A 20,504-nucleotide genomic window follows, 5' to 3' on the forward strand; every position below is an offset into this window, starting at 1 on the left:
ATGCAAGATACATGTATATCTTGAGCCGATTCTGAAATCTATGTGGAAATCAAGAGGCCAAAAAAAGCTAAGGGATGATTGAGTAAGAATAGGGTAGGGACTTGTCCTGTCTTATAGCAAAATATATCGTGAACTGTAGTATTAAGTAAGACAGTGTGCCTCTGGACCAATGGAGCTAAATGGAGGAGCACGCATAGCCTCCTCCATGTATGATGATTGTTAAAAATTCATTTCTGATGCTAACTGGGATATACTACCTTGTGAGGTGGGGATACTGACCTGTAAGATATGAGGTAATGAAAATTAAGTTCACGAATTCATCCTCAAAAAAGTGTTACATACTTCATTGCTGAATATCACCTTCGAAGTACTCCCTTTGGGAACCTATTCACCGATGCCAGTGCCTAGTTCACCCTTCAAAGCAATTTTGGAACTCTTTTTTTGGAATGGCCAACAGAGCTGCCATCGTATTACCCTTGATGTCTCGAATGTCATCAAAATGTCTTTCTTTCAATATTTCCTTTATCTTCGGGTAAAGAAAGAAGTCATTGGGGACCAGATCAGGTGAGTAGGGAAGGTGTTCCAGTACAGGTATTTGTTTACTGGCTAAAAACTCCCTTTGCTGTTGTTCATCGGTAAGCTCCTTCAGGACCATTTCTGCACACACCTTTCTCATGCCAAGTTTTTCAGTTAAGATTTTCCCAACTGTTTCTCTATTGATGTTTACTTGGTCTGCTATGCTTCTTACAGTCAGTCGACAATTTTGATGCACAATTTGATGAATTTTTGCAATGTTTGTCTCAGTTCTGCTCATTACTGGCCTCCCTGACCTCTCTTCATGAGCTCCGTGTTCTCGCCCCTCAGAAAAACGTTTAATCCATTTGTGCACTGCCATTTTCTTCATGGCATTATCTCCATAAACTTGGACTAACATGTCCCTGATTTCACTTCCACCGTTGCCAAGTTTAACAAGAAATTTAATGCTTGTTCGTTTCTCTAATTCAAGCTCAGACATTCTCATGATGGCACAAAAAAACACGCAACAACAATAATGAATGCCACTCAGCAAGACACTACCACACATTGACATGAACACAGCTCTGACACACTGATATACCAAGATTATGAAACCTTACTGAGTAGTTTGTACAATGTAAGCGCACGGTGGCAAATTCGAAAACCTAATTGTCAAACCTCATGTCCTTGGAACCAGGGAACAGTACATGGTGGCATTTCTTCCATAACCAGATTACTCAGGTCTAGGTGTAGGGGGAAGGGTACTGCTTACTTTTCTCCTCCTGACCCACATGCATTTTTCCTTTTGTTCCTACAATGCTGGCCTGATTTTAGATTTTAGTACTTAAGGAAGCAGCAGCACTTCTACCAGAAGAAGACAAGACGGTTTCCCTCAATTTGATGTGGAAACTGCACCTGGCTATCAGGGTCCCAGACGACTGGACACCAAGGCCTCGACACAGTGCCTGGCACGAAGCAGCCTCGATAGATCTGTGCTGCCTGAATGACTGAGTGAAGGCCTCCAGCTCCCAAGACTCTAACTGCTGGACACTGAAAGATGAAATCAAATCTGTTGTCCCTCTTCAAATTTCTAGAACAAGATCTGTTGTGACCATCTGTCTGTCAGTTCACGGAGATACCAGAAAGGTTAGGGTGCAAGAGTGACAGGGATGGCCCTAGGGTTCTGAGCAGGAATTCTGCTGACACACCTCTTCTGTTTGTTGGGTTTCAGAAAAGGTCTCCACAGGTAAGACACAGAGATGTAAAAACTGCAAAGATTAGGCAAAGCTATTTTGAGATCAACGCCTACAGCACAGAGGGAGCAGTCAGATCTGAGGAAGCAAAGTGGGAGCAAAGAGGGACAGGACTCAGTTCTACTAGTGATGACTACTACTGAGTGTTTCCCCCTTATGATAGTCCTGAAAGGGGGTGGGGAGAGGGCAAGAGTGGGAATCTTAATTCCAAAGAAGAAAATCAAGTAATTACTACTCGTAGTCTAAAACAATTCGCATTGTGACCTAGTCCAGGTAACAATGACAACAAATAAATAAGAAAATAAGAAAGAACAATCCTTTCCTCTATCTTTAGCTATGTCATACTTTAAAAAGTTTATTTAAAATATATGCCTTAAGATTAAGAAATACAAATAGTTACAAAACAGTCATGGGGATGTAAAGCACAGCATAAGAATACAGTTAATAATGTTGCAACAACTATGTATAGCGCCAAGAGGGTACTAACCGGCAGGATCACTGCATAAATTATATAAATGTCTAACCACTATGCTGTACACCTGAAACTAATATAAAATCACATTGAATGTCAACTGTAACTGAAAAAAAAAATAATTTAAAAAATAAAATATACTCTTTAAAAAAGTGCACTTCCTCCTATAACAAACTAAATGCAGTCCAGTAACTGGTGAGCTGGTGTTGTGATGAAAGTATTCATGAAGAAAACAACACAACCAATAACCAAAAAAACCAATAACAATAAACAGCAAACTAATGAATTTCAGATATAGCACAGAAAATATACCTTAAGGATAAATTCTCTAATTCTGGGGGTAATGGGCCTTGTTTCCTTCTGACACAGGAATTCTATGTATAGCCGACATCCTGGCCTCCCCTGCTTGGCTTCAGCCCACACAGGGTATGCAAACGAGTACAGGAAGGTAGGAAGGTGCTCTCACATGAGCCGAAGGGTCAGAAGAACGCACCCTACCTCTTGGCCAGAAGGCCTTTTGTGCTAAGGTAGCTCAGACGTAGAGGATGAAAACTCTTCCTTTCTGACATGAGCCAGACTCTACCCTTTGCCACTTTGTGTAATTACATGCTGGTTCTGGCTGGCCAAAAAAGAGAGAAGGCAAAGGAGAGGAAGATGTATATATCAAAGACTGACTGAAAAAAGGGGAAAACGGTGTCAACTCTTGAGGAAAATCAATTGAGAAGGAATTCTCAATAGCCAAATTGTTTTGAAAGATAAAACAGGAGGTAGGAGTTAATAATAGGCGACAGATTTTTTTCCATCTGTATTGCAGTTTATCTTACAAATAAATGTTCTTTATTATTCTCTGGCAACTGCGTATGGGTGACTCGGTCTTCAAAAACTAGACAAAAGGAATCATGTAAATCCCTTGTATCCAGGGTATTCCTCCAATTAGGAATGGCAACAAATTAGAGAACAAATTTGATTTTGATGTAACATCTGCAAATGACAGCTGCCTTTCAACAAAGTTCTCAGTGTCATTCCTTTACTAAAAATAATAACAATGACAATAATAATAAATTACCAAAACAGAACATATTGCAGTAATCCATTTAATCATGTATTTTAGTAAATTCTGGTTATTCAGTATTTTCAATTATCTTTTCAAAATAAATGATTCATTATATATTCAAAACGTAACAACTCACTTTCCCTGAGAATTTCCCAGAGTATTTTAAAGTATCTCACTTAATCTCAAAAAGGTTACTTCATTGGCGTTGAGATAAATATTTAAGAAAATTACACATATGAAATAAAAAGAAAGAAATTGACATAGCCATGTTTCAGACAAACACATTCCCTACATAATGAAGCCACCCTAGTAAAAGTTTCCTTTCAAACACAGGTACCAATACTGGCTACTCTCATCTTCTCATGTGCAATTGGTCTTGTGACTTCTGGTCATCAGCTGTCACCAGCATTTCTGGGCACCTGCTCCTGGGCTAGCTGTCATCCTGAAGAGGGACACATACACATACATACTCACAGTAGTTGCTGAGTCTGCAAAGAGCCAGGTACCACCTCAACAGCAGCCTGGTGAGTTGGGACAAATTAAGAAAAGATGGGAACAAGAGAATCTAGCAAGAGCCCATTGTCTTAAAGGGGCACTTAGAATCCCTGAAAGGACTCTGTAGAGAGAGAGTACTTGGTCCCCAACCTGAATGTGATGGTGAGGAAGCTAAGGTCCAAAGAAATTGAGAGCTGTGCCCAAGATACCAATGGCAGCATTGGAGCTGGAACTTTGGGGTCCTATCTCCTATATTATTACTCTTTCCTGCCTATGTCTCTCAGAAATGACTGAATCACCATCCATTATTCTCCTATGACCACATCTACAGTGCCAAGTAAGTCGATTTTGGAGGACATTAACCTATTTTTCAATTATGAAGTTGACACTCTGGTTGAGGTGATAAAGAGGGCCTTTCACCAAAGCTTCCTCTTGTCTCAGCTGCTTCTGGTCAAGGCTGCTTCAGCATGTCTACCCTTTGGTCAGTTACTAGCCAGTCACTACTGTGCCTAAAGATAAACATGCTGAAAGCACTAACAGTTACCATCACACATTCATAAAGGCAAATGTTTTGAACACCAATATTACTTTCAGTTATTGAAACAAGGAAGGCAACATGGGTACTGAATGCAATACGGGAGCTTTATGAATCACTTTTCTACAGAACAAATTGGGCATTTTAACAAACCCTTTAAATCACTCACATTCTGCTCTATACGCAAGTCTTCCCTGAATGCTGACATAGTAATAAAAGCAGAAAAAAACAGAAGTCTGACAAAAGCACATTTCTTTTCTGTGACCAAAGACTATTGTGTCGATATTTATGGAGATGGACTTATTTTGAAAGTAATTTCACAATGAAATGATGTTGCTAAGCACACTGATTTTTATTCATTTATTTATTTTTAAAAAGTTCAATAAAAAGCTCAAGAAGTGAGCAGGTCTTTTCAGACGTGAGGGCTTTATGCTCTAACACAAGCACACCCACACTTCTTCAACATACCATTTCACAAATGCTGTGTATTATTAAGAAGAGGCGAATTCTGCCAGACACGTAATTTGTGTATTTAAGGGAGGTGTACAGAATGAAAAAGCGAAATATGTTAAATTTCAAAGGATTTGGAAGCAATGCTGCTTGTGAGCTTGTATTACAAACAGCCCCTACATTATTACATACGCTATTAATGAGGCCAAGTGAATGAATGTACAATTTGAATATGCATGACTCTATCCGATGAGCAGGACTTTTGTGTACTGATGAGGTTGTTTCTTTTTTTTTCCTCCTGAAAAAGGATTAAAATTATTCTTAGAGAAGTATGGCTTCCCAGAGATCAGTAAAATAAATGTACTTAGGCCACTGGGTCACACTATATTCAGATGAAATATACAGATGCTGAAAGAATGTCTTTGACTCGACCTAAAATGTCTGGAACTTGTGCAAATCCTACTCTCCCAAAAGGAATATTCCTCAACTTCAAGTAGCTGTGTCATTATAATTTCTAAGCAAAAATAATGATTTTGGTGGATATCCCTCAAAGTAGGTAAGGTTAAATAAACCTTTTGAGTATAAAGCCTTCACTTCCATAGTAAGGAGCACTAGTTAAAAGACTGGGGAATGGGTAAATTATTGCACCAAATGGCTGAGAATTAATCTCTGCTGACTAGCTGTAATTTAACGAGGCGTCTGTGTCCCAGGGAGCCCACAGCATGTCCCTGGCGGTATGTGCAGTGTGTCGAGTCTGCGTGGCACCCTTTGTCCGCGCTCACAGGCGGCCTTTCCCCTCATTGTCCATAATATCCTCATGCATCTGGGACGCGTGGAATGCATTCACACTAACAGACTGACCATTGTTTTCTCCAGAAGCTTTGTTGAGCAAAGACTGCATCACGGTTACTGATAATTATATTGCTTAATTAATCAAGACAAAAAAAAATTTGCAAATCATTGCCTGGTTGCCAAGCAGGGAGATAAAAAATGACAACAATACAAGCTGAAGCAATATAACAAAAGTAACAGCTATCTGATCAGAAATTCTTATATAATGAAGCTATTAATGCTAAATCGGTTAATGTTAACATTGCTCCAGGTGTCTCTACTTAGATGCAAACAAAAAGGCTAACATTATGGATATAAAAGGCCAAATGTTGCCATGGATTCTGTAACCTGATAGAGAGGACAGCCTTTTCATTTGATTAGGGAATGCAATTTAAATACCAGGGACTGCAGCCAAACAAACAGACTTTCCCTCTACAAGCCTCTTGCATTCACCCTGGGGTCAGCGGTTGGTGAACAAAAGGTCAGCCACACTTGCCCTGGAAATGTCTGGATTAATTTTATTACATTGTAATGGTTTTACTTTAAATGTAGGAATAACACTAAATTTCCAGTTGGCCATTATTCTCTTCTTCCCTTTAGGCTTTTTGAATTGAAATATTAAGAAAGCGATTTGCTCTATTCATCTTGTCAGAATTTACGACCAAATTTATAAAGTTACACACACATTTAAAAGAAATTTTAAAAGGTAACTTAATACTTGTTTTCATGCACTATAAGTGTAATACCTTTTTAAAAATCTCGTTTGACACTATTAAGTGAACTGAAATACCTTTTATGTTCTTTATATACTATAAAAATAAAGGCAACATTTTTTAAAACATTAAGTGACATTTTAGAGGGCCATGCTGAAAACGAACTAATAAAGCCAGTTAATCCATACTAAATGTTAAAGAAACACATTTTCCAGTTTTGAAAGCTGCTGGATACTGAATTTATTGGTTGTCTAATACTAAAATTTTCAGTTTAATTCTTAAAATTAAAGTAATACTCTTTAGGGACAAACACAAATGTTATTAGCACTAAGCGTTTTCTTATAAAAAAGTGAAAACTTCACATACACTGAGACCTGAATCAAAGATAATACAAATATTTAATATGAAGAACTTTTGGCATCTTTGCTCTTTGAATAGAGAAGAGGGTTCCCTTTATGTCAGGCTCCTCACCAGCCAGACTGGAACTTTTCTGAATTCAGGAGTGACCCACACTGTATCTAGTCTGAGAAACAAGCATGTTGAACTTGGGATTCATTATTTATTCTGGTTTCATGGTAGTAACTATAACAAAAAATAATAATAGCAATAATACAACAACAACTAACAGTTGGATCAGGCACTGTTGGAAGCACCTTTCATTTCTTAGCTCATTTAATCCTCATCACTTTAATACTTTAGATTGGTTATAAATCCCAGTACCGTATTTCCCCGAAAATAAGACCTAGTCGGACCATCAGCTCTAATGAATCTTTTGGAGTAAAAATTAATATAAAACTCAGTATTATATTATATTATATTATATTATCCAGTCTTATAGTAAAATAATACGGGGTCTTATATTAATTTTTGCTCCAAAAGATGCATTAGCACTGATGGTCTGGCTAGGTCTTATTTTTGGTGAAATACAGTATATCTCAGTTACCTATTATTTTAAAGCTGAAAAGTAGAGAGTATTTAGGATGGTAACTTTTAGCTCCTTTGGGAGGACACTTTGGAATGTGAATGAAGATTATTTTTAATATCATGCTTAAACACACAAGTCATTTTCTTGAGAAGCAGTAACTTAATATGCTAAATGCTTAATTAAGAAACTTTTAAAAACCCTTAATAATTCCAAAATAAAAAAAAGTCACTACATAAATCACCGCTAAAGTACCAGTAAAGGCATGGCAAGGATTGAAAGTGCAGCCGGTTTAGCACAGAGCATACAACCATCGGATTGTTCCAGCCATGCCCACGATCAATGCCCATTGACATGGCTGAACTGATAAAAGTCATCACATCGGCTGTGCTAGAGGCCCAGCCTCTTCATGGGCATGCCCATAACCCTGCAGTATTGACCTTCCTTAGCAGCAGCCGGAGGCTTGGCAAGCAGTGCCCATCCATCAGGCAAGGTTAAATTCTAAAACAATAGCCATCCACAAAATGGTAGATGTGATATGGGGTTCATTCAACTCTTATTAGTAATCAATATGCTCAAAATTTTAAATTACAATTTTTTTAAAATGACAAAATTTAAAACATTTGAAAAATCATAAATGTCTTTAACATTATAACTTTCAAAGAGGTAAAGTAATAAAATATGGAAGTCCATGCTCAGGATGAAAGGTTTTTTGGAAAATCCCAATTCATATTTAATTGTTATAACACATGTAACTCAGATACATGTAAAACATTCACTACTTGGAAAAAGTACCCTGTAACATATGTATATCATTGTTTTTTAATAACGGTGAATTATATGGCAAATGCTGTATGAATCAGTTAATAGTCAGTCAATAATGAGGTGAAAACGTACCTCAGGTTTCTTCGTTATCGCAATAAAGAACATGTGATTCTTCATTGGGTAAATAATGATTGAAACGTCTCCAAAGGCAGTTGGGATAATACCCCTACGGTAGTCCCTGGAGTGTTCAGACCAGACGATGTGGACCTCGTCATTCCCCAAGTGACGGAGCTGCAACAGCAAATTGGCTGTTTATTAATCAGAGTGATAACAAGCAGTTTATGAGGGTCGTGGCTTACAAATTGAATTATAATACTCAGAGACAAAAATATTTCACTACTAAAAAAGGCTACAATGCCACTGTCTTCTATGAAGATTTGAAAAAGCACAAGGGCTTGAAAACATAGCTCACCGTCTATGAAACATTGGTACCAAAATGATGTTCACAAACATCACGGGTACATTGTGGCTGGATGGGGACAAGACCTTTTTTTAAATTAAGTTTTTTAAATTTTACTTCTGCATCAAAACCTTATGCTTTATATTGCTGAGCATGTTTGTAAACAATTAACAACATGAACCTTTTATTCCACGCAATAGTAGAGCTTCATAAGACAATTTAACGGTTAAGAAAAAAGAATACAAATATAGAACATAAGCCATTATAACACAATTGTCACCAAATGTATAAAAACTAGACCTGTGACAAACCTTTAAGAAGTATGTAGAAAATTATCCTTGTTAAAGATTACTTAATAATCTTTAATTACTTAATGAGAACACTAGTACTTGGCATTTAGAGTATCTTATTGCATAGAAAGTGTGCTCACACACATTGTTTTGTTTAATCTCTGTTATCTAACGAGGAGGAAATGGGGCTCAGGAAAGTGAAGGCACCGGCTACCCACGGTGCAGAAGAGCAAGAGCGGGCGCACAGTGTGCTGGGCTCCCAATACAGTGCCCTTTCTGTGTCCATGACTCTCTAAGCCCAAGCCAAAAGCTACTTGTGTTGTCATAGCTCAGTTTAGCCCACTTATTTATCATTTTATACCAGAGAGGCCGTAACGTTTGAAAACAAGTCAGAGACTTCTGGCCTCTCTGAGGGGCCTCCTCATGCCTCCGTGGAAGAGACTTTTGAAATGCAATGACACCAATGATAAAAGCTCCCACATAATGACTGCCCATCCTGGGATGGAGAAAGCCATATATGAATCATCTGAGTAAGCCTGAAAGTGTGACTAAAAGAAAACAGATTATAAAGATTAAAATTGGCCAAAACTGGCCAAAATTGAAATCCTAAAACCATAAAGGCTGACTGGTGAGGGCCCTTTGACACCTATTGAGAATTAGAGATTTCAGTCCTTTCACGCACTGCAGAAGAACACTGTCTACCACCATGAAAAAATATTTCTTACTTCGTAGCTTATTTAATAGATGAGCCCTAAAAATGACTAAGTTCAGAGGGACTTTAATAAAATAGAGATATTGTATCAAAGCTAAAGTTTTAGCTTTGTCTTAAAATATAAAAAAGGGTGCTTTGGAATACCACTTATTGAAAACATGTTAGTGTAAATAAGATTTTCTTTATAGACTATTTGACCACAAAGGGAAAATTCGAGGTGACCCCAATATGGCCTCCTTTCCATTTACAAGGTTACAAAGAAGTTGGTTTGCTGCAATGCCTTCTTATTTTTCACCCTCTCATACTTCTGGGAATGATTGTACAAGTCATTTTTTTTTTTTCAAGAGACTTGCACCTGTACCTTTGTACCCATAGCGAGGGGTGCACGATTTCATTGTGTCTGAATATGGACTCTGGGACAAATGCAACCGTAGGTGCCGAGCACGAGTCATGATAATCCAGAACAATTTAATTTCATCTATGACTTTCTAAATGCAAAGTTACTCACTACATCTCCCCCACACCCCCATATAAAGGCTAAAAGGGTAGCAAGCAATCCATCACATAAACAGTTTAAAAAAAACAAACCACTGAGTACTTGTAGCAACACCGAACATCTCTATTTCTCTATTCCCATCTTAGATGTTAGAACTTTTCTTTCTTTTCAATAAAATATTCAAGGACCTCTTAACACACTCCTCAAAGTCAATGCTTTTGGAGTGAAAACATGATAGCCAGCATCACTAGCAGCACAATAAAGGCATGTTTTCAAGGGAAATATGAATAGTATCAAATTGAAAATTTGGGAGGAATTTAGACCAGCAGGCGGTAATTTTGAGAGCTGGGGGGTGCCCCAGAACTCACACCTATACCCTTCATCCCACAAAGAGAGCCAAACTTTCAGGTGGTTCTGTGCCCCTTGATAGAATGCTGGCACAAACATCTTAACAGGACCAACCCACCTACTAAACACCCTTCAAATGTGGGACTGCCACCTAATGCCGTCATCTTCTGTGACCTCTCCCGTGATCACTCCTGTGGATCCAGAAGTAAGTATACGTTGTAAGGCATTAGCTTGGAGGCAACACAGTGATTACTGAAATTTTGCAGTTACTCTCCCTTTTCTAAATTAGGTTACTCAATTATATAACCCAATTCTGTTTGCCACTGCATTCTCAGAACTACAGCAAGGCAGAATAGTATCAATAATAGACTCATCCTCCCAGCATGGCAATTCGGTAATTAAGGAAGAACTATTTTTGTGTGGTAATAATGCAGTATTCATCATCTCAAAGCTGATTTCAATGTCACATGCCTCAGACCTCTGGACACATCACAGTTTAACTAGATCACTCACAAAACTAAGTGCTAAGGCCACAGGACCAGTTGGCTGATAAATCTGGAGCAAAGAGCAGAAACACAACTACTTCTGCCAATGACAAGTATACAAGCAGGTAAGATGAATCAAATTAACCTGGCCATATTGTCAGCCATGTCAGAACAAAAGGGAATAATACTCTGGGAACTTCAAAGTGTTGCTCATTTTAAAGGGTGTTCCATTTCAGAGACATCATTTTGTGAGTTTGGGAGAATTCTGGGTAGAGGCCCTCAAATCAGATCCACTAGCAAGTTCCGTGCACACAAGTCAAGTTGATGTGACTCGTGTGTAATCTGGGAGGAGAATAGGAGTCTCATCCTGGAATGGAGCTGTCACTCCTGCCAGCTATGCCTCAACTGCAGAACAGGCTCCAGAATGTGCAGGTGCTTACCAGGCTCAGAACAAATGCTTGGTTCTTAAGTCTTAAGAAATCAACCACATGTCATGCCACTTCTTGTACTGACAGAGTTTTAAAGTCCCTCCGCCTGGGCCATTCTGCCTGCTGCTACCAGGCAGCACGCACTGGTGACACTGGTCATGGTACACACCTAATAGGCTGACCTCCTTTCCCGACTAATTACATTACATCGCCAGCTGGCTCCAGAAGGAGTCGTCTGTTTGATTGAAGAATTCCTGCTCCTCAGTGGGCCCCACTGCTACTTTTACTAAGTAACAGTCAGGCCTGACATCCCTATTGTTCAGCTGACAGTGTGCCCATCCTAAAATCTAAGTTTTATTTGTAAATTAACCAAGAAACTTCCTGCCAGAACAGTGCTGCCTGGAGACTGATAATGTGGGTCTTTCATCCCTTTTCACTCATACTGTATCACTGCCAATTTGTTTTTTATGCGGCTGGCCAGCCTGAGGCTATAAAAGCCTTGTAAGACATAAGTGCAATTATAGTCCTGGAGTCAAATGAATTGGACAAATCCAATAGCACAGCTCTGTCCCCACTCTGAAAACCCCTACAGCAGTTAGATTAGCTGTGAAAAATCTAATCTAGCAGGAGCTAACAAATTTCTGCAGTGAAGGATCAAGAGTTCAGTATGGGGTTGCGACCGGATTGCAGAATTGAAAAAGTGCCCCCATGACAGGGGCAGAAGAGAGCATGAAACACTTTAGAATTTTGCAGCCCATTTTTAAGCTGTTAGGGAAAATTTAGTTAGAATAAGACAAGGAACTCTAGGCTACTCTTACTGTGACTGATTTTAGTCTAGCTGTGAGGTATCCTGATAAAGAGAGTTTGCCACTAATGATGCTAAATCTTGGAGTTGCAAAAGGTATCAGCTGAATTTTGACTATTACAGTAGGAAATCTTCAAGAAAGCCAAGCCTTGGAACATTGTTTATTGCATGGTGTTTTGTCAAGAAAACAGTCTTTTCTCAAAAAAGACAATCCTACTTTACTTAAAAAATAATTTAAAAAATATTTTATATATAAATCTATCTTTTAACAAAATAGTTCTTAGTCATAAGAAAATCATAGAATATGGTGACACGTTTGCAGAGTCTGAAGCAACTTACAAAGTACTGCAAATAAAATGGAAGTGTAAGCCCCGCCTGGGATCTTGGCAATCTGAAATTGATTCTCTGAGAGCAGGGTCCCTTTCACTAAGAATACCACAGCCAGGGCAGCCATCAGAAAAAAAAAAAAAACACAATAAAAACAAAACAAAACAAACAAACAAAAACTAAGACATGGAGGCAGTTCTTCCATGCCTGTGGGAGCCAACTCATGGCCAGTGGGAGGCCATGCTAACACGAGGGCCGGGGAGTGAAAGCCAGTCATGCTTTGCACATCCAAGACACTTGGTCGCTGTGAGAATTGTTGATTATTGTGCTGTGACCTGAGTTCTGAGGTCTCATGAGTAGATTCACAGCTGCCCATTACGAGTATGGTCCAGAGGTCTGCAGCTACAATAGTGAAAAAGCAAAACCACAGAGGAAAGAAATGAAGCAGGTACAGCGAAGCCCATCGACCAGTGTCAATCACCTGCCTAATGGCAGGGGAACAGAAGAATCAATCAGACCGACAGGCAATGACAAGGGCGGACGGTTAGAGATCTTACCAGGTACTGTGCCTCAGGGGTGGAGGAGGTTTCCTTTGAATTCTAGAGAAAACTACCCATAAGGCCAAGTTGAAGGAGAACATAAGATAAGTGCGAAAGGTGGGACCACTGGACAGCAGCACACCTGGACTTGTCATTTTGACAAATATTGCCAAATTGCCCCACAGCAAGCAAGAGAGGTGCCTGCTTTCTCAGAGTTCCGCCAGTCCAGCGTCATTACATCTTACGACCATTGCCAGCCTGAGAGGTCAACAATGCTATTTTCTGTCAGTTAATAATCATGTGAGGGAACATCCAAAAGTGACAACATTTAAGATCCTTCCTTTTCCTAAATCTTAATCTCAGGATGTAAGACTCAAATGATTGATTGCTTTTCATATATTTTTATCTAGTCTGTGCCAAGCTGGGTATTTCAGATTGATAGCTGTAGTTTAAGAAGAGTGACACTAAGGTCACATCCAGTCTCAATGCATGTTATGCCATGGCCTTTGTTCAATTCTAGGAGAGCCTCACATACAAACCAGACTACCTTTTTGGTGAGTGAATCATCTGAGTCTGATGGCATCCGAGTGGAAACATGGAAAATCACTTCCACGGTTGAGGTAGCATAGTAGGGGGCGGTCTGCCCTGTGCTGCCGCTGCGCTGAAGTCCACCCATGAACCCGCAGTGGGTTGAGAGATCCACCTAACACAGGTCACAAAGAGGAAAAAGAGTTCACTAAGCAGGAATGTAGATTTAAAAAAATCTAATCATGTTCATCTCTATAGCTTTCTGATGAAAACTAATGTAATACAAAGTTAGACAAAATTAAAATATTAAAGATACATTAACAATGAAAGTGCTTCATAATCCTACCAACAAGAACACCACTACCAAAAGTTTGGGGCATATTTTTTTTTTCCTTTTGTACATTTGTATAATGCAGATATATGTATGTAAATAGGTATATATACCTATGTATACACACATGCAGTTTCCCTATCGATAGTTTTACGGAGTTTTCTGCTTTCTTAAACAGTGCTGGTGTGGTCAAACCAGTGGAGCATTCAAAGCAGTGTTTCTATAAGAGGTTGGGTCAAGAGGTAAAGATGTTTCAAAATTTAACAGCCACTGCTAACCTGCTGTTCTAAAGGGTTTTTCCAATTTACACCACTGCCCAAAGTCTGTAAGTCATAATTCTTTTCAAGCTATAGCATGTATGTTTACTTCCTAGTACTTAGATCCATTCTTTTTCTACTTTTCATAAATTAGTATTCTTTCAGTAAAGCAACTATTCTAACACAATAAAAAAATAGACAAATCCTTCTTTCAATAAAGCAACTATTCTAACACAATAAAAAAATAGACAAATCCTTCTGTGCCAAATAAAATCAATATATACACTGAATTAAAGTTCTAGTCTTTTCTTAAAACTCTAGTTAAGATATATCCCCTCGCGCGAGGGAAGTAAGAGAAAAAATAAACATGTGGGATTACATCAAACTAAAAAGTTTTTTCACAGCAAAGGAAACCATCAATAAAACAAAAAGGGATCCTACTGAATGGGAAAAGATATTTGCCAATGATATATCTGATAAGGGATTAATATCACAAATCTATAAAAAACTTACTCAACTCAACTCCAAAAAAACAAACAACCCAATTAAAAAATGGGCAGAGGACTTGAGGAGACATTTTTCTAAAAAGGACATACAGAAGGCAAGAAGACATATGAAGAAATGCTCAACCTCACTAACCATCAAAGAAATGCAAATAAAAACCACAATGAGATACCACCTCACCCCAGTCAAAATGGCTATCATCAATAAATCAACAAACAACAAATGCTGGCGTGGATGTGGAGAAAAGGGAACGCTAGTGCACTGTTGGTGGGATTGCAGATTAGTGCAGCCACTATGGAAAACAGTATGGAGGTATCTCAGGAATCTGAAAATGGAACTACCCTATGATCCAGTAATTCCACTCCTAGGCATCTACCCGGAGAAATCCAAAACTCCAATTCAAAAATCAGTATGCACTCCTATGTTTATTGCAGCACTTTACACAATAGCCAAGATATGGAAACAACCGAAATGCCCACCAGTAGACGACTGGATTAAGAAGCTGTGGTGCATTTATACAATGGAGTATTACGCAGCCATGAAGAAGAAAGAAATCTTATCATTTGCAGCAACATGGATGGATCTAGAGAACATTATGTTAAGTGAAATAAGTCAGAAAAGAAAGACAAGTACCATATGATCTCACTTATATGCGGAATCTAAAGAAAAGAATATGTGAATGAACTAATCAGAGACAGTTTTGAGGGCACAAAGATAAAACCGAGAGTTGTTAGATGGACGGGGGTGGGGGGGGGTTGGGGATAAGGGGAAAGGTGAAGGGATTAGGAAGCAGCTGGTAACCACAAGATGGCCTCAGGGTTTTCTGAAAATTAATTTGGGGAACTTATTCAATAATGTCGTAAAGATTTTGTTGGGTATCCGATGGACATACGTCCTATTTGGGAGACCACCTCAGAGATAATATGGATGCCTGATCATGGCAGTGTACACCAGAAGCTAAACATTAATGAATGCCAACTATAATTTTATATATATAATGTGATGGCTCGGTGTGAGGTCGGAGGGATAGTGGATGGGGGGAGGGGGGTTCACAGTGTGAGGGATATAAATGATGAACGTCTAAGTATCACCTTGTCTTGTACACCTGAAACTAATAATAATAATAAAAAAACTCTAGTTAAGAATGTATGATTTAATAAACATATTAATTATATAATGATTATATTATATGACAAACATGTAACCTTATTAGTAAGAAGGACAGTGATTTATTGGAAGTAACCACTTTTGATCACTTTTAGATCAAAATCTACTTGACCTTTTAGAAATTATGTGGTCTTAGACTTGATGTACTCTTACCTTGTCCCCACACCCATGTCAGTCCCCCTGCTAACCTCAACATTCAGAGACAAGCCTTCCTTATGCACCCACAGTTTCCCACAGCTCAAATAACTAACCAAGAAACCAAAACAAAAGTAGTAAGAAGAAAAATTATTTCAGATATGCCAATTTCCATTTTAACTATTATGAACTCTTTTAGATTATGGGAATATATTTTCCTTCCGATTCATGTTCCTAGAGACATACATATGTGTATGTGGGCATGTGTATAAATATATATATATATGTCTGTCAGAGCATCATTTAGGAAAGAAAAAACAATCTTTTTTCATTAGCAGTCATTCTAGATCTACCCTAGGGAAATAGGTTGATAGCTAAACATCATGGCTACTACATTCTATTTTCATTTCAACTTTTGACTTCATCTAACTTTCTTCATATTTTCATCAATCAAGTCATTGATTTCTTCTCCATTCTTCATACTGTGGCCAAAGCCATTGCTTCTCTGCCCATATTTATCTTTTTTTTTTCATTAAATTTATTGGGGTGACAATTGTAAGTAAATTTACATAGATTTCAGGTGTACAATTCAGAGTCAGTTCTCCTTCCATCACCATATATTTGATCCCCCTTACCCTCATCACCCTTCCCCCCACCCCTTACCCTCTGGTAACCACTAAACTATTGTCTGTGTCTATGAGTTTTTCTTTCTCATTTGTTTGTCTTGTTCTTTTGTTGTTTTTGGTTTATATCCCACATGTCAGTGAAATCATATGGTTCTCTGCTTTTTCTGTCTGTCTTATTTCACTTAGCATTATACTCTCAAGATCCATCCATGTTGTCACAAATGTTCCTATATCATCTTTTCTTACCACCGAATAGTATTCCATTGTGTATATATACCACAACTTCTTTATCCATTCATCTATCGAAGAACATTTTGGTTGTTTCCATGTCTTGGCCACTGTAAACAAAGCTGCAATGAACACTGGAGTACACGTGTCTTTATAGAGAAATGTTTTCAGATTTTTTGGGTAGATACCCAAGAGAGGGATTGCTGGGTCATTTGGGAATTCTATTTGTAATTTCTTGAGGAACCTCCACACTGCCTTCCATAGCGGCTGCACCAGTCTGCATTCCCACCAACAGTGTATGAGGGTTCTTTTTTCTCCACAGCCTCTCCAACACTTGTTACTATTTGTCTTGTTAATGATAGCCATTCTGACTGGGTTGAGGTGATATCTCATTGTGGTTTTCATTTGCATTTCTCTGATGATTAGCAATGTTGAGCATTTTTTCATATGTCTATTTGCCATGTGTATGTCCTCTTTGGAGAAATGTCTCTTCAGGTCCTCTGCCCATTTTTCAATTGGGTTGTTTGTTTTTTTGTTGTTGAGTTTCATGAGTTCCTTGTATATTTTGGATATTAGCCCCTTATCAGAGGCACTGTTTGTGAAAATCTTCTCCCATTCAGTTGGTTGCCTCATTATTTTGTCAATAGTTTCTTTTGCTGTGCAGAAGCTTTTCAGTTTCATATAATCCCATTCGTTTATTTTAGTTTTTACTTCCATTGCCTTTGGAGTCAAATTCATAAAATGCTCTTTGAACCCAAGGTCCATAAGTTTAGTACCTATGTTTTCTTCAATGCAGTTTATTGTGTCAGGTCTTATGCGTAAGTCTTTGATCCATTTTGAATTCATATTTATCTTCTTTACTACAAAATGTCTATGGCTGGGTAAGCTGATCTGACTACTCAGTTCTGATAAAAAGCAAATGAAATACTATTCAGAGGCAAGTTAAGGGGAAACCAAAGTTCATATATAAAATACTGAGATGCAACTAATACCGTGTTTCCCTGAAAATAAGACCTAGCCGGAGCATTAGCTCTAATGCATCTTTTGGAGCAAAAATTAATGTAAGACCCAGTCTAATAATAAAATAAGCAAAAATTAATATAAGACCCAGTCTTATAGACCACTTCCAGGTCTTAGACCGGGTCTTATATTAATTTTTGCTCCAAAAGATGCATTAGAGCTGATTTATATTATTTTAATATACGTCTTATATAGATCTTATCTTATTTTAATATAAGACCAGGTGTTATATAAGACTGGATATAGTATAATATAATATAATATAATATAATACAACATAATGCCGAGTATGACATAGTATAATATAATATAATATAATATAATATAATATAACATAATATAATATAATACCAGGTCCTATATTAATTTTTGCTCCAAAAGATGCATTAGAGCTGATGGTCTGGCTAGGTCTTATTTTCGGGGAAACACGGTAGAAGATGTCAAATTCAATAATTCTTCAACTCCAGAACTCTACCCATGTTATGCGTGAATGTGAAAACATATGTAAAAACATATACAATCAATGTCTCATTTATATACATATTAAAATAATGCTGATCAACAAACACCTACTGAATGAAATGAATTACCTCCCATCCAAGACCGGCAACAAAGTCTTCATATGCTTGGCTTCCTCTTTCGTTGGAGAGGATTGAACACTTGTCTTCTTGACCTTCAGCAATGTAAAACACCGCGATTTTGTGCGTTTCACGGCTATAAATTTTCAAATTTAAAGGAGTGAGAATTCTTATATATAACATTTTATTTTACTATTATGACCAGTATGACTTCTACGACAGAGCTTATATTTACTGCGAACTTACTAGAGGTAAGTCACTGATCTAAGAAGATTCCACACATGACCTCATTTATTCTTTGCAAATACCATAATGAGACAACTATTATTATCATTGCCTCCCTTATAAAGGTGGTTGAAAGGGGCACAGAAAGATTTTAAAAAGCACACATAGAATCAGTAGACTGGGAATTGAAGCAGGGCAGTCTGGTTCTTGCATATTACAGCATACTGTTTGACAAGTTTTCTCCATTTTTGGTAAAAAATATCTTTGAAAGCATTTCAAATAGACATCAACTGTGAATACATCCATATTTCATTTTCTACACTTTGAGCTAAAGATATTGGGTAGTTCCATGATTGGAACTGTTAAAATACGCCAAAACTTTATGAGAAACAGAAACTTCTTCCAAGCAGAACATACTATGTACTTTCTCTGAGAGGGGCTGTACCCACTCTGTACTCTGACTAATCCACGGTTGCCTGGTAGGGTGGATAACTGTCTAGGGAAACCTCTTTGGCCATATACACCCTTTGTCCACTTTCTCCATGATGGAGTTTGGGCACTTTGCTGTTAAATCAAGTAAACATAAAGAAAGGAGCCCCCCCTTTTTACTTTTTGTCCATCTAGCACAGTCCTTGGTACACAGTAGGCACCCAGTTAAATCTCTGACGAACTGACCAGAGATAAGATGATATATTTAAATGTATTAATGACCAATTTCTACAAATTATACCCTGGGGTAAAGTGTCAAAATAACTGAACCCATACTGAACAATCTGGTGACAGGTTAGATCATTTTATAGCCCTATCATCTGCGAATTCTACTATAGCTTCTATATTTTAACATTTTGGATTACCACTTCCAGTGTAGCTCCATTCTTCTCCTTATTTTTGCATACGGTTTTAAAAATCTCATAGGAAAAACTACCAAGTGCTTAAACAATATAAAAACGTTTCTATTGCCTAATTGTTTAATATCTCAACATTATAATCTGATTAGACATCCATATTGCTGGAATTTTGGCTCCATATTTTAACATATTCTCAAATATTTCCTTCTGCAGTTGTTTTTCTCCTAATAAGCAGAATGAATTGAAACTCAACTAAAATGTCATATAAATAAATGAAGGAGGACAGTACTCGCCTTCTATTCATCTATATAGCTAGCTATTCCTCTCCCCCAATAGTTTACATGAAATAAACATACAAGAAAAATTAGAAAATATAGAAATGAAAGAGAGGAATAAAAAAACAACCCACTATTTGCAATATATAAGTAAATAACATAACTGATAACCATTTTAGGATGCATTTTTACATACAAAAATGAGAAGCTGCTATATTCTTTTTCGCAACTGATTTTCTCACTTGAAATATTTAAGAACACTTTATTGTATAAAATACATAATGTAAAATTCTCCATTTCAACCATTTTTGAATGTGAACACTTTAATATCATGTGCTTCTATAACTAAGCTGTTAATGGTTGTATAACATTCCATTATATTAACATACCATATCCCAAATCCTCATTATAGGACATTTAGGTTGCTTCCATTTTTTAAGACATTTTATGTCCTTAAAATAAATTCATAGCAATGGAATCAATCACTGTCCATTTTTTAAGGCTTTTGATGTGCACTGGAGAAGGTGGACAACCTGAACGCCTGACTGGTGTGGCATGAGCACTCTTGGGGGAGCCTCTCTTGACGAGAATAGGTGTTGTGAGGAGAAGCAAGTTTTGCGGGGACGGATACCAGGGCCCGATTCTCCAGTAGAGACCTGTGCTCCCAAACTGTCAGAGAGCTTGTCCTTATGCAGGATGGAGCTCCGAAATGCAACACCATTTACTTCCTGAGCAACAGGCAGGGGACATCGACAGCCTAGCATTTCACTGGCTTATTCTAAGGGCTATAATAATTTGGGGGCTCAGATGATAATGGAGATCATAACCTATAACCTGAAAGACTGTCTCATCCAACCAATGAAGAAAAAAAGTATAGCTACTCCAT

The 20,504-nt window shown here is 37.8% G+C and overlaps 1 protein-coding gene across 12 annotated transcripts in view; it reads right to left on the reverse strand.

Moving 5' to 3' along the window:
- Positions 1-20,504, reverse strand: part of RALGAPA2 (Ral GTPase activating protein catalytic subunit alpha 2) — a gene marked incomplete at its 3' end in the record, with an annotated part of 326,498 nt that overhangs the window by 87,863 nt on the left and 218,131 nt on the right. For all 12 annotated transcript variants that reach the window (XR_013992302.1, XR_013992303.1, XM_081034222.1 and 9 more), the window contains 3 exons: positions 18,283-18,406; positions 13,444-13,599; positions 8,139-8,297 (listed from right to left, as the gene is read on the reverse strand). Coding sequence is in view for 10 of the 12 variants with exons in the window: in XM_081034222.1 (XP_080890348.1) it covers positions 8,139-8,297; positions 13,444-13,599; positions 18,283-18,406 (439 nt within the window). The remainder of the gene's footprint in view (positions 1-8,138; positions 8,298-13,443; positions 13,600-18,282; positions 18,407-20,504) is intronic.

Source organism: Rhinolophus hipposideros, assembly GCF_964194185.1.
Source record: "Rhinolophus hipposideros genome assembly, chromosome: 22".
Lineage (NCBI taxonomy): Eukaryota > Metazoa > Chordata > Mammalia > Chiroptera > Rhinolophidae > Rhinolophus > Rhinolophus hipposideros.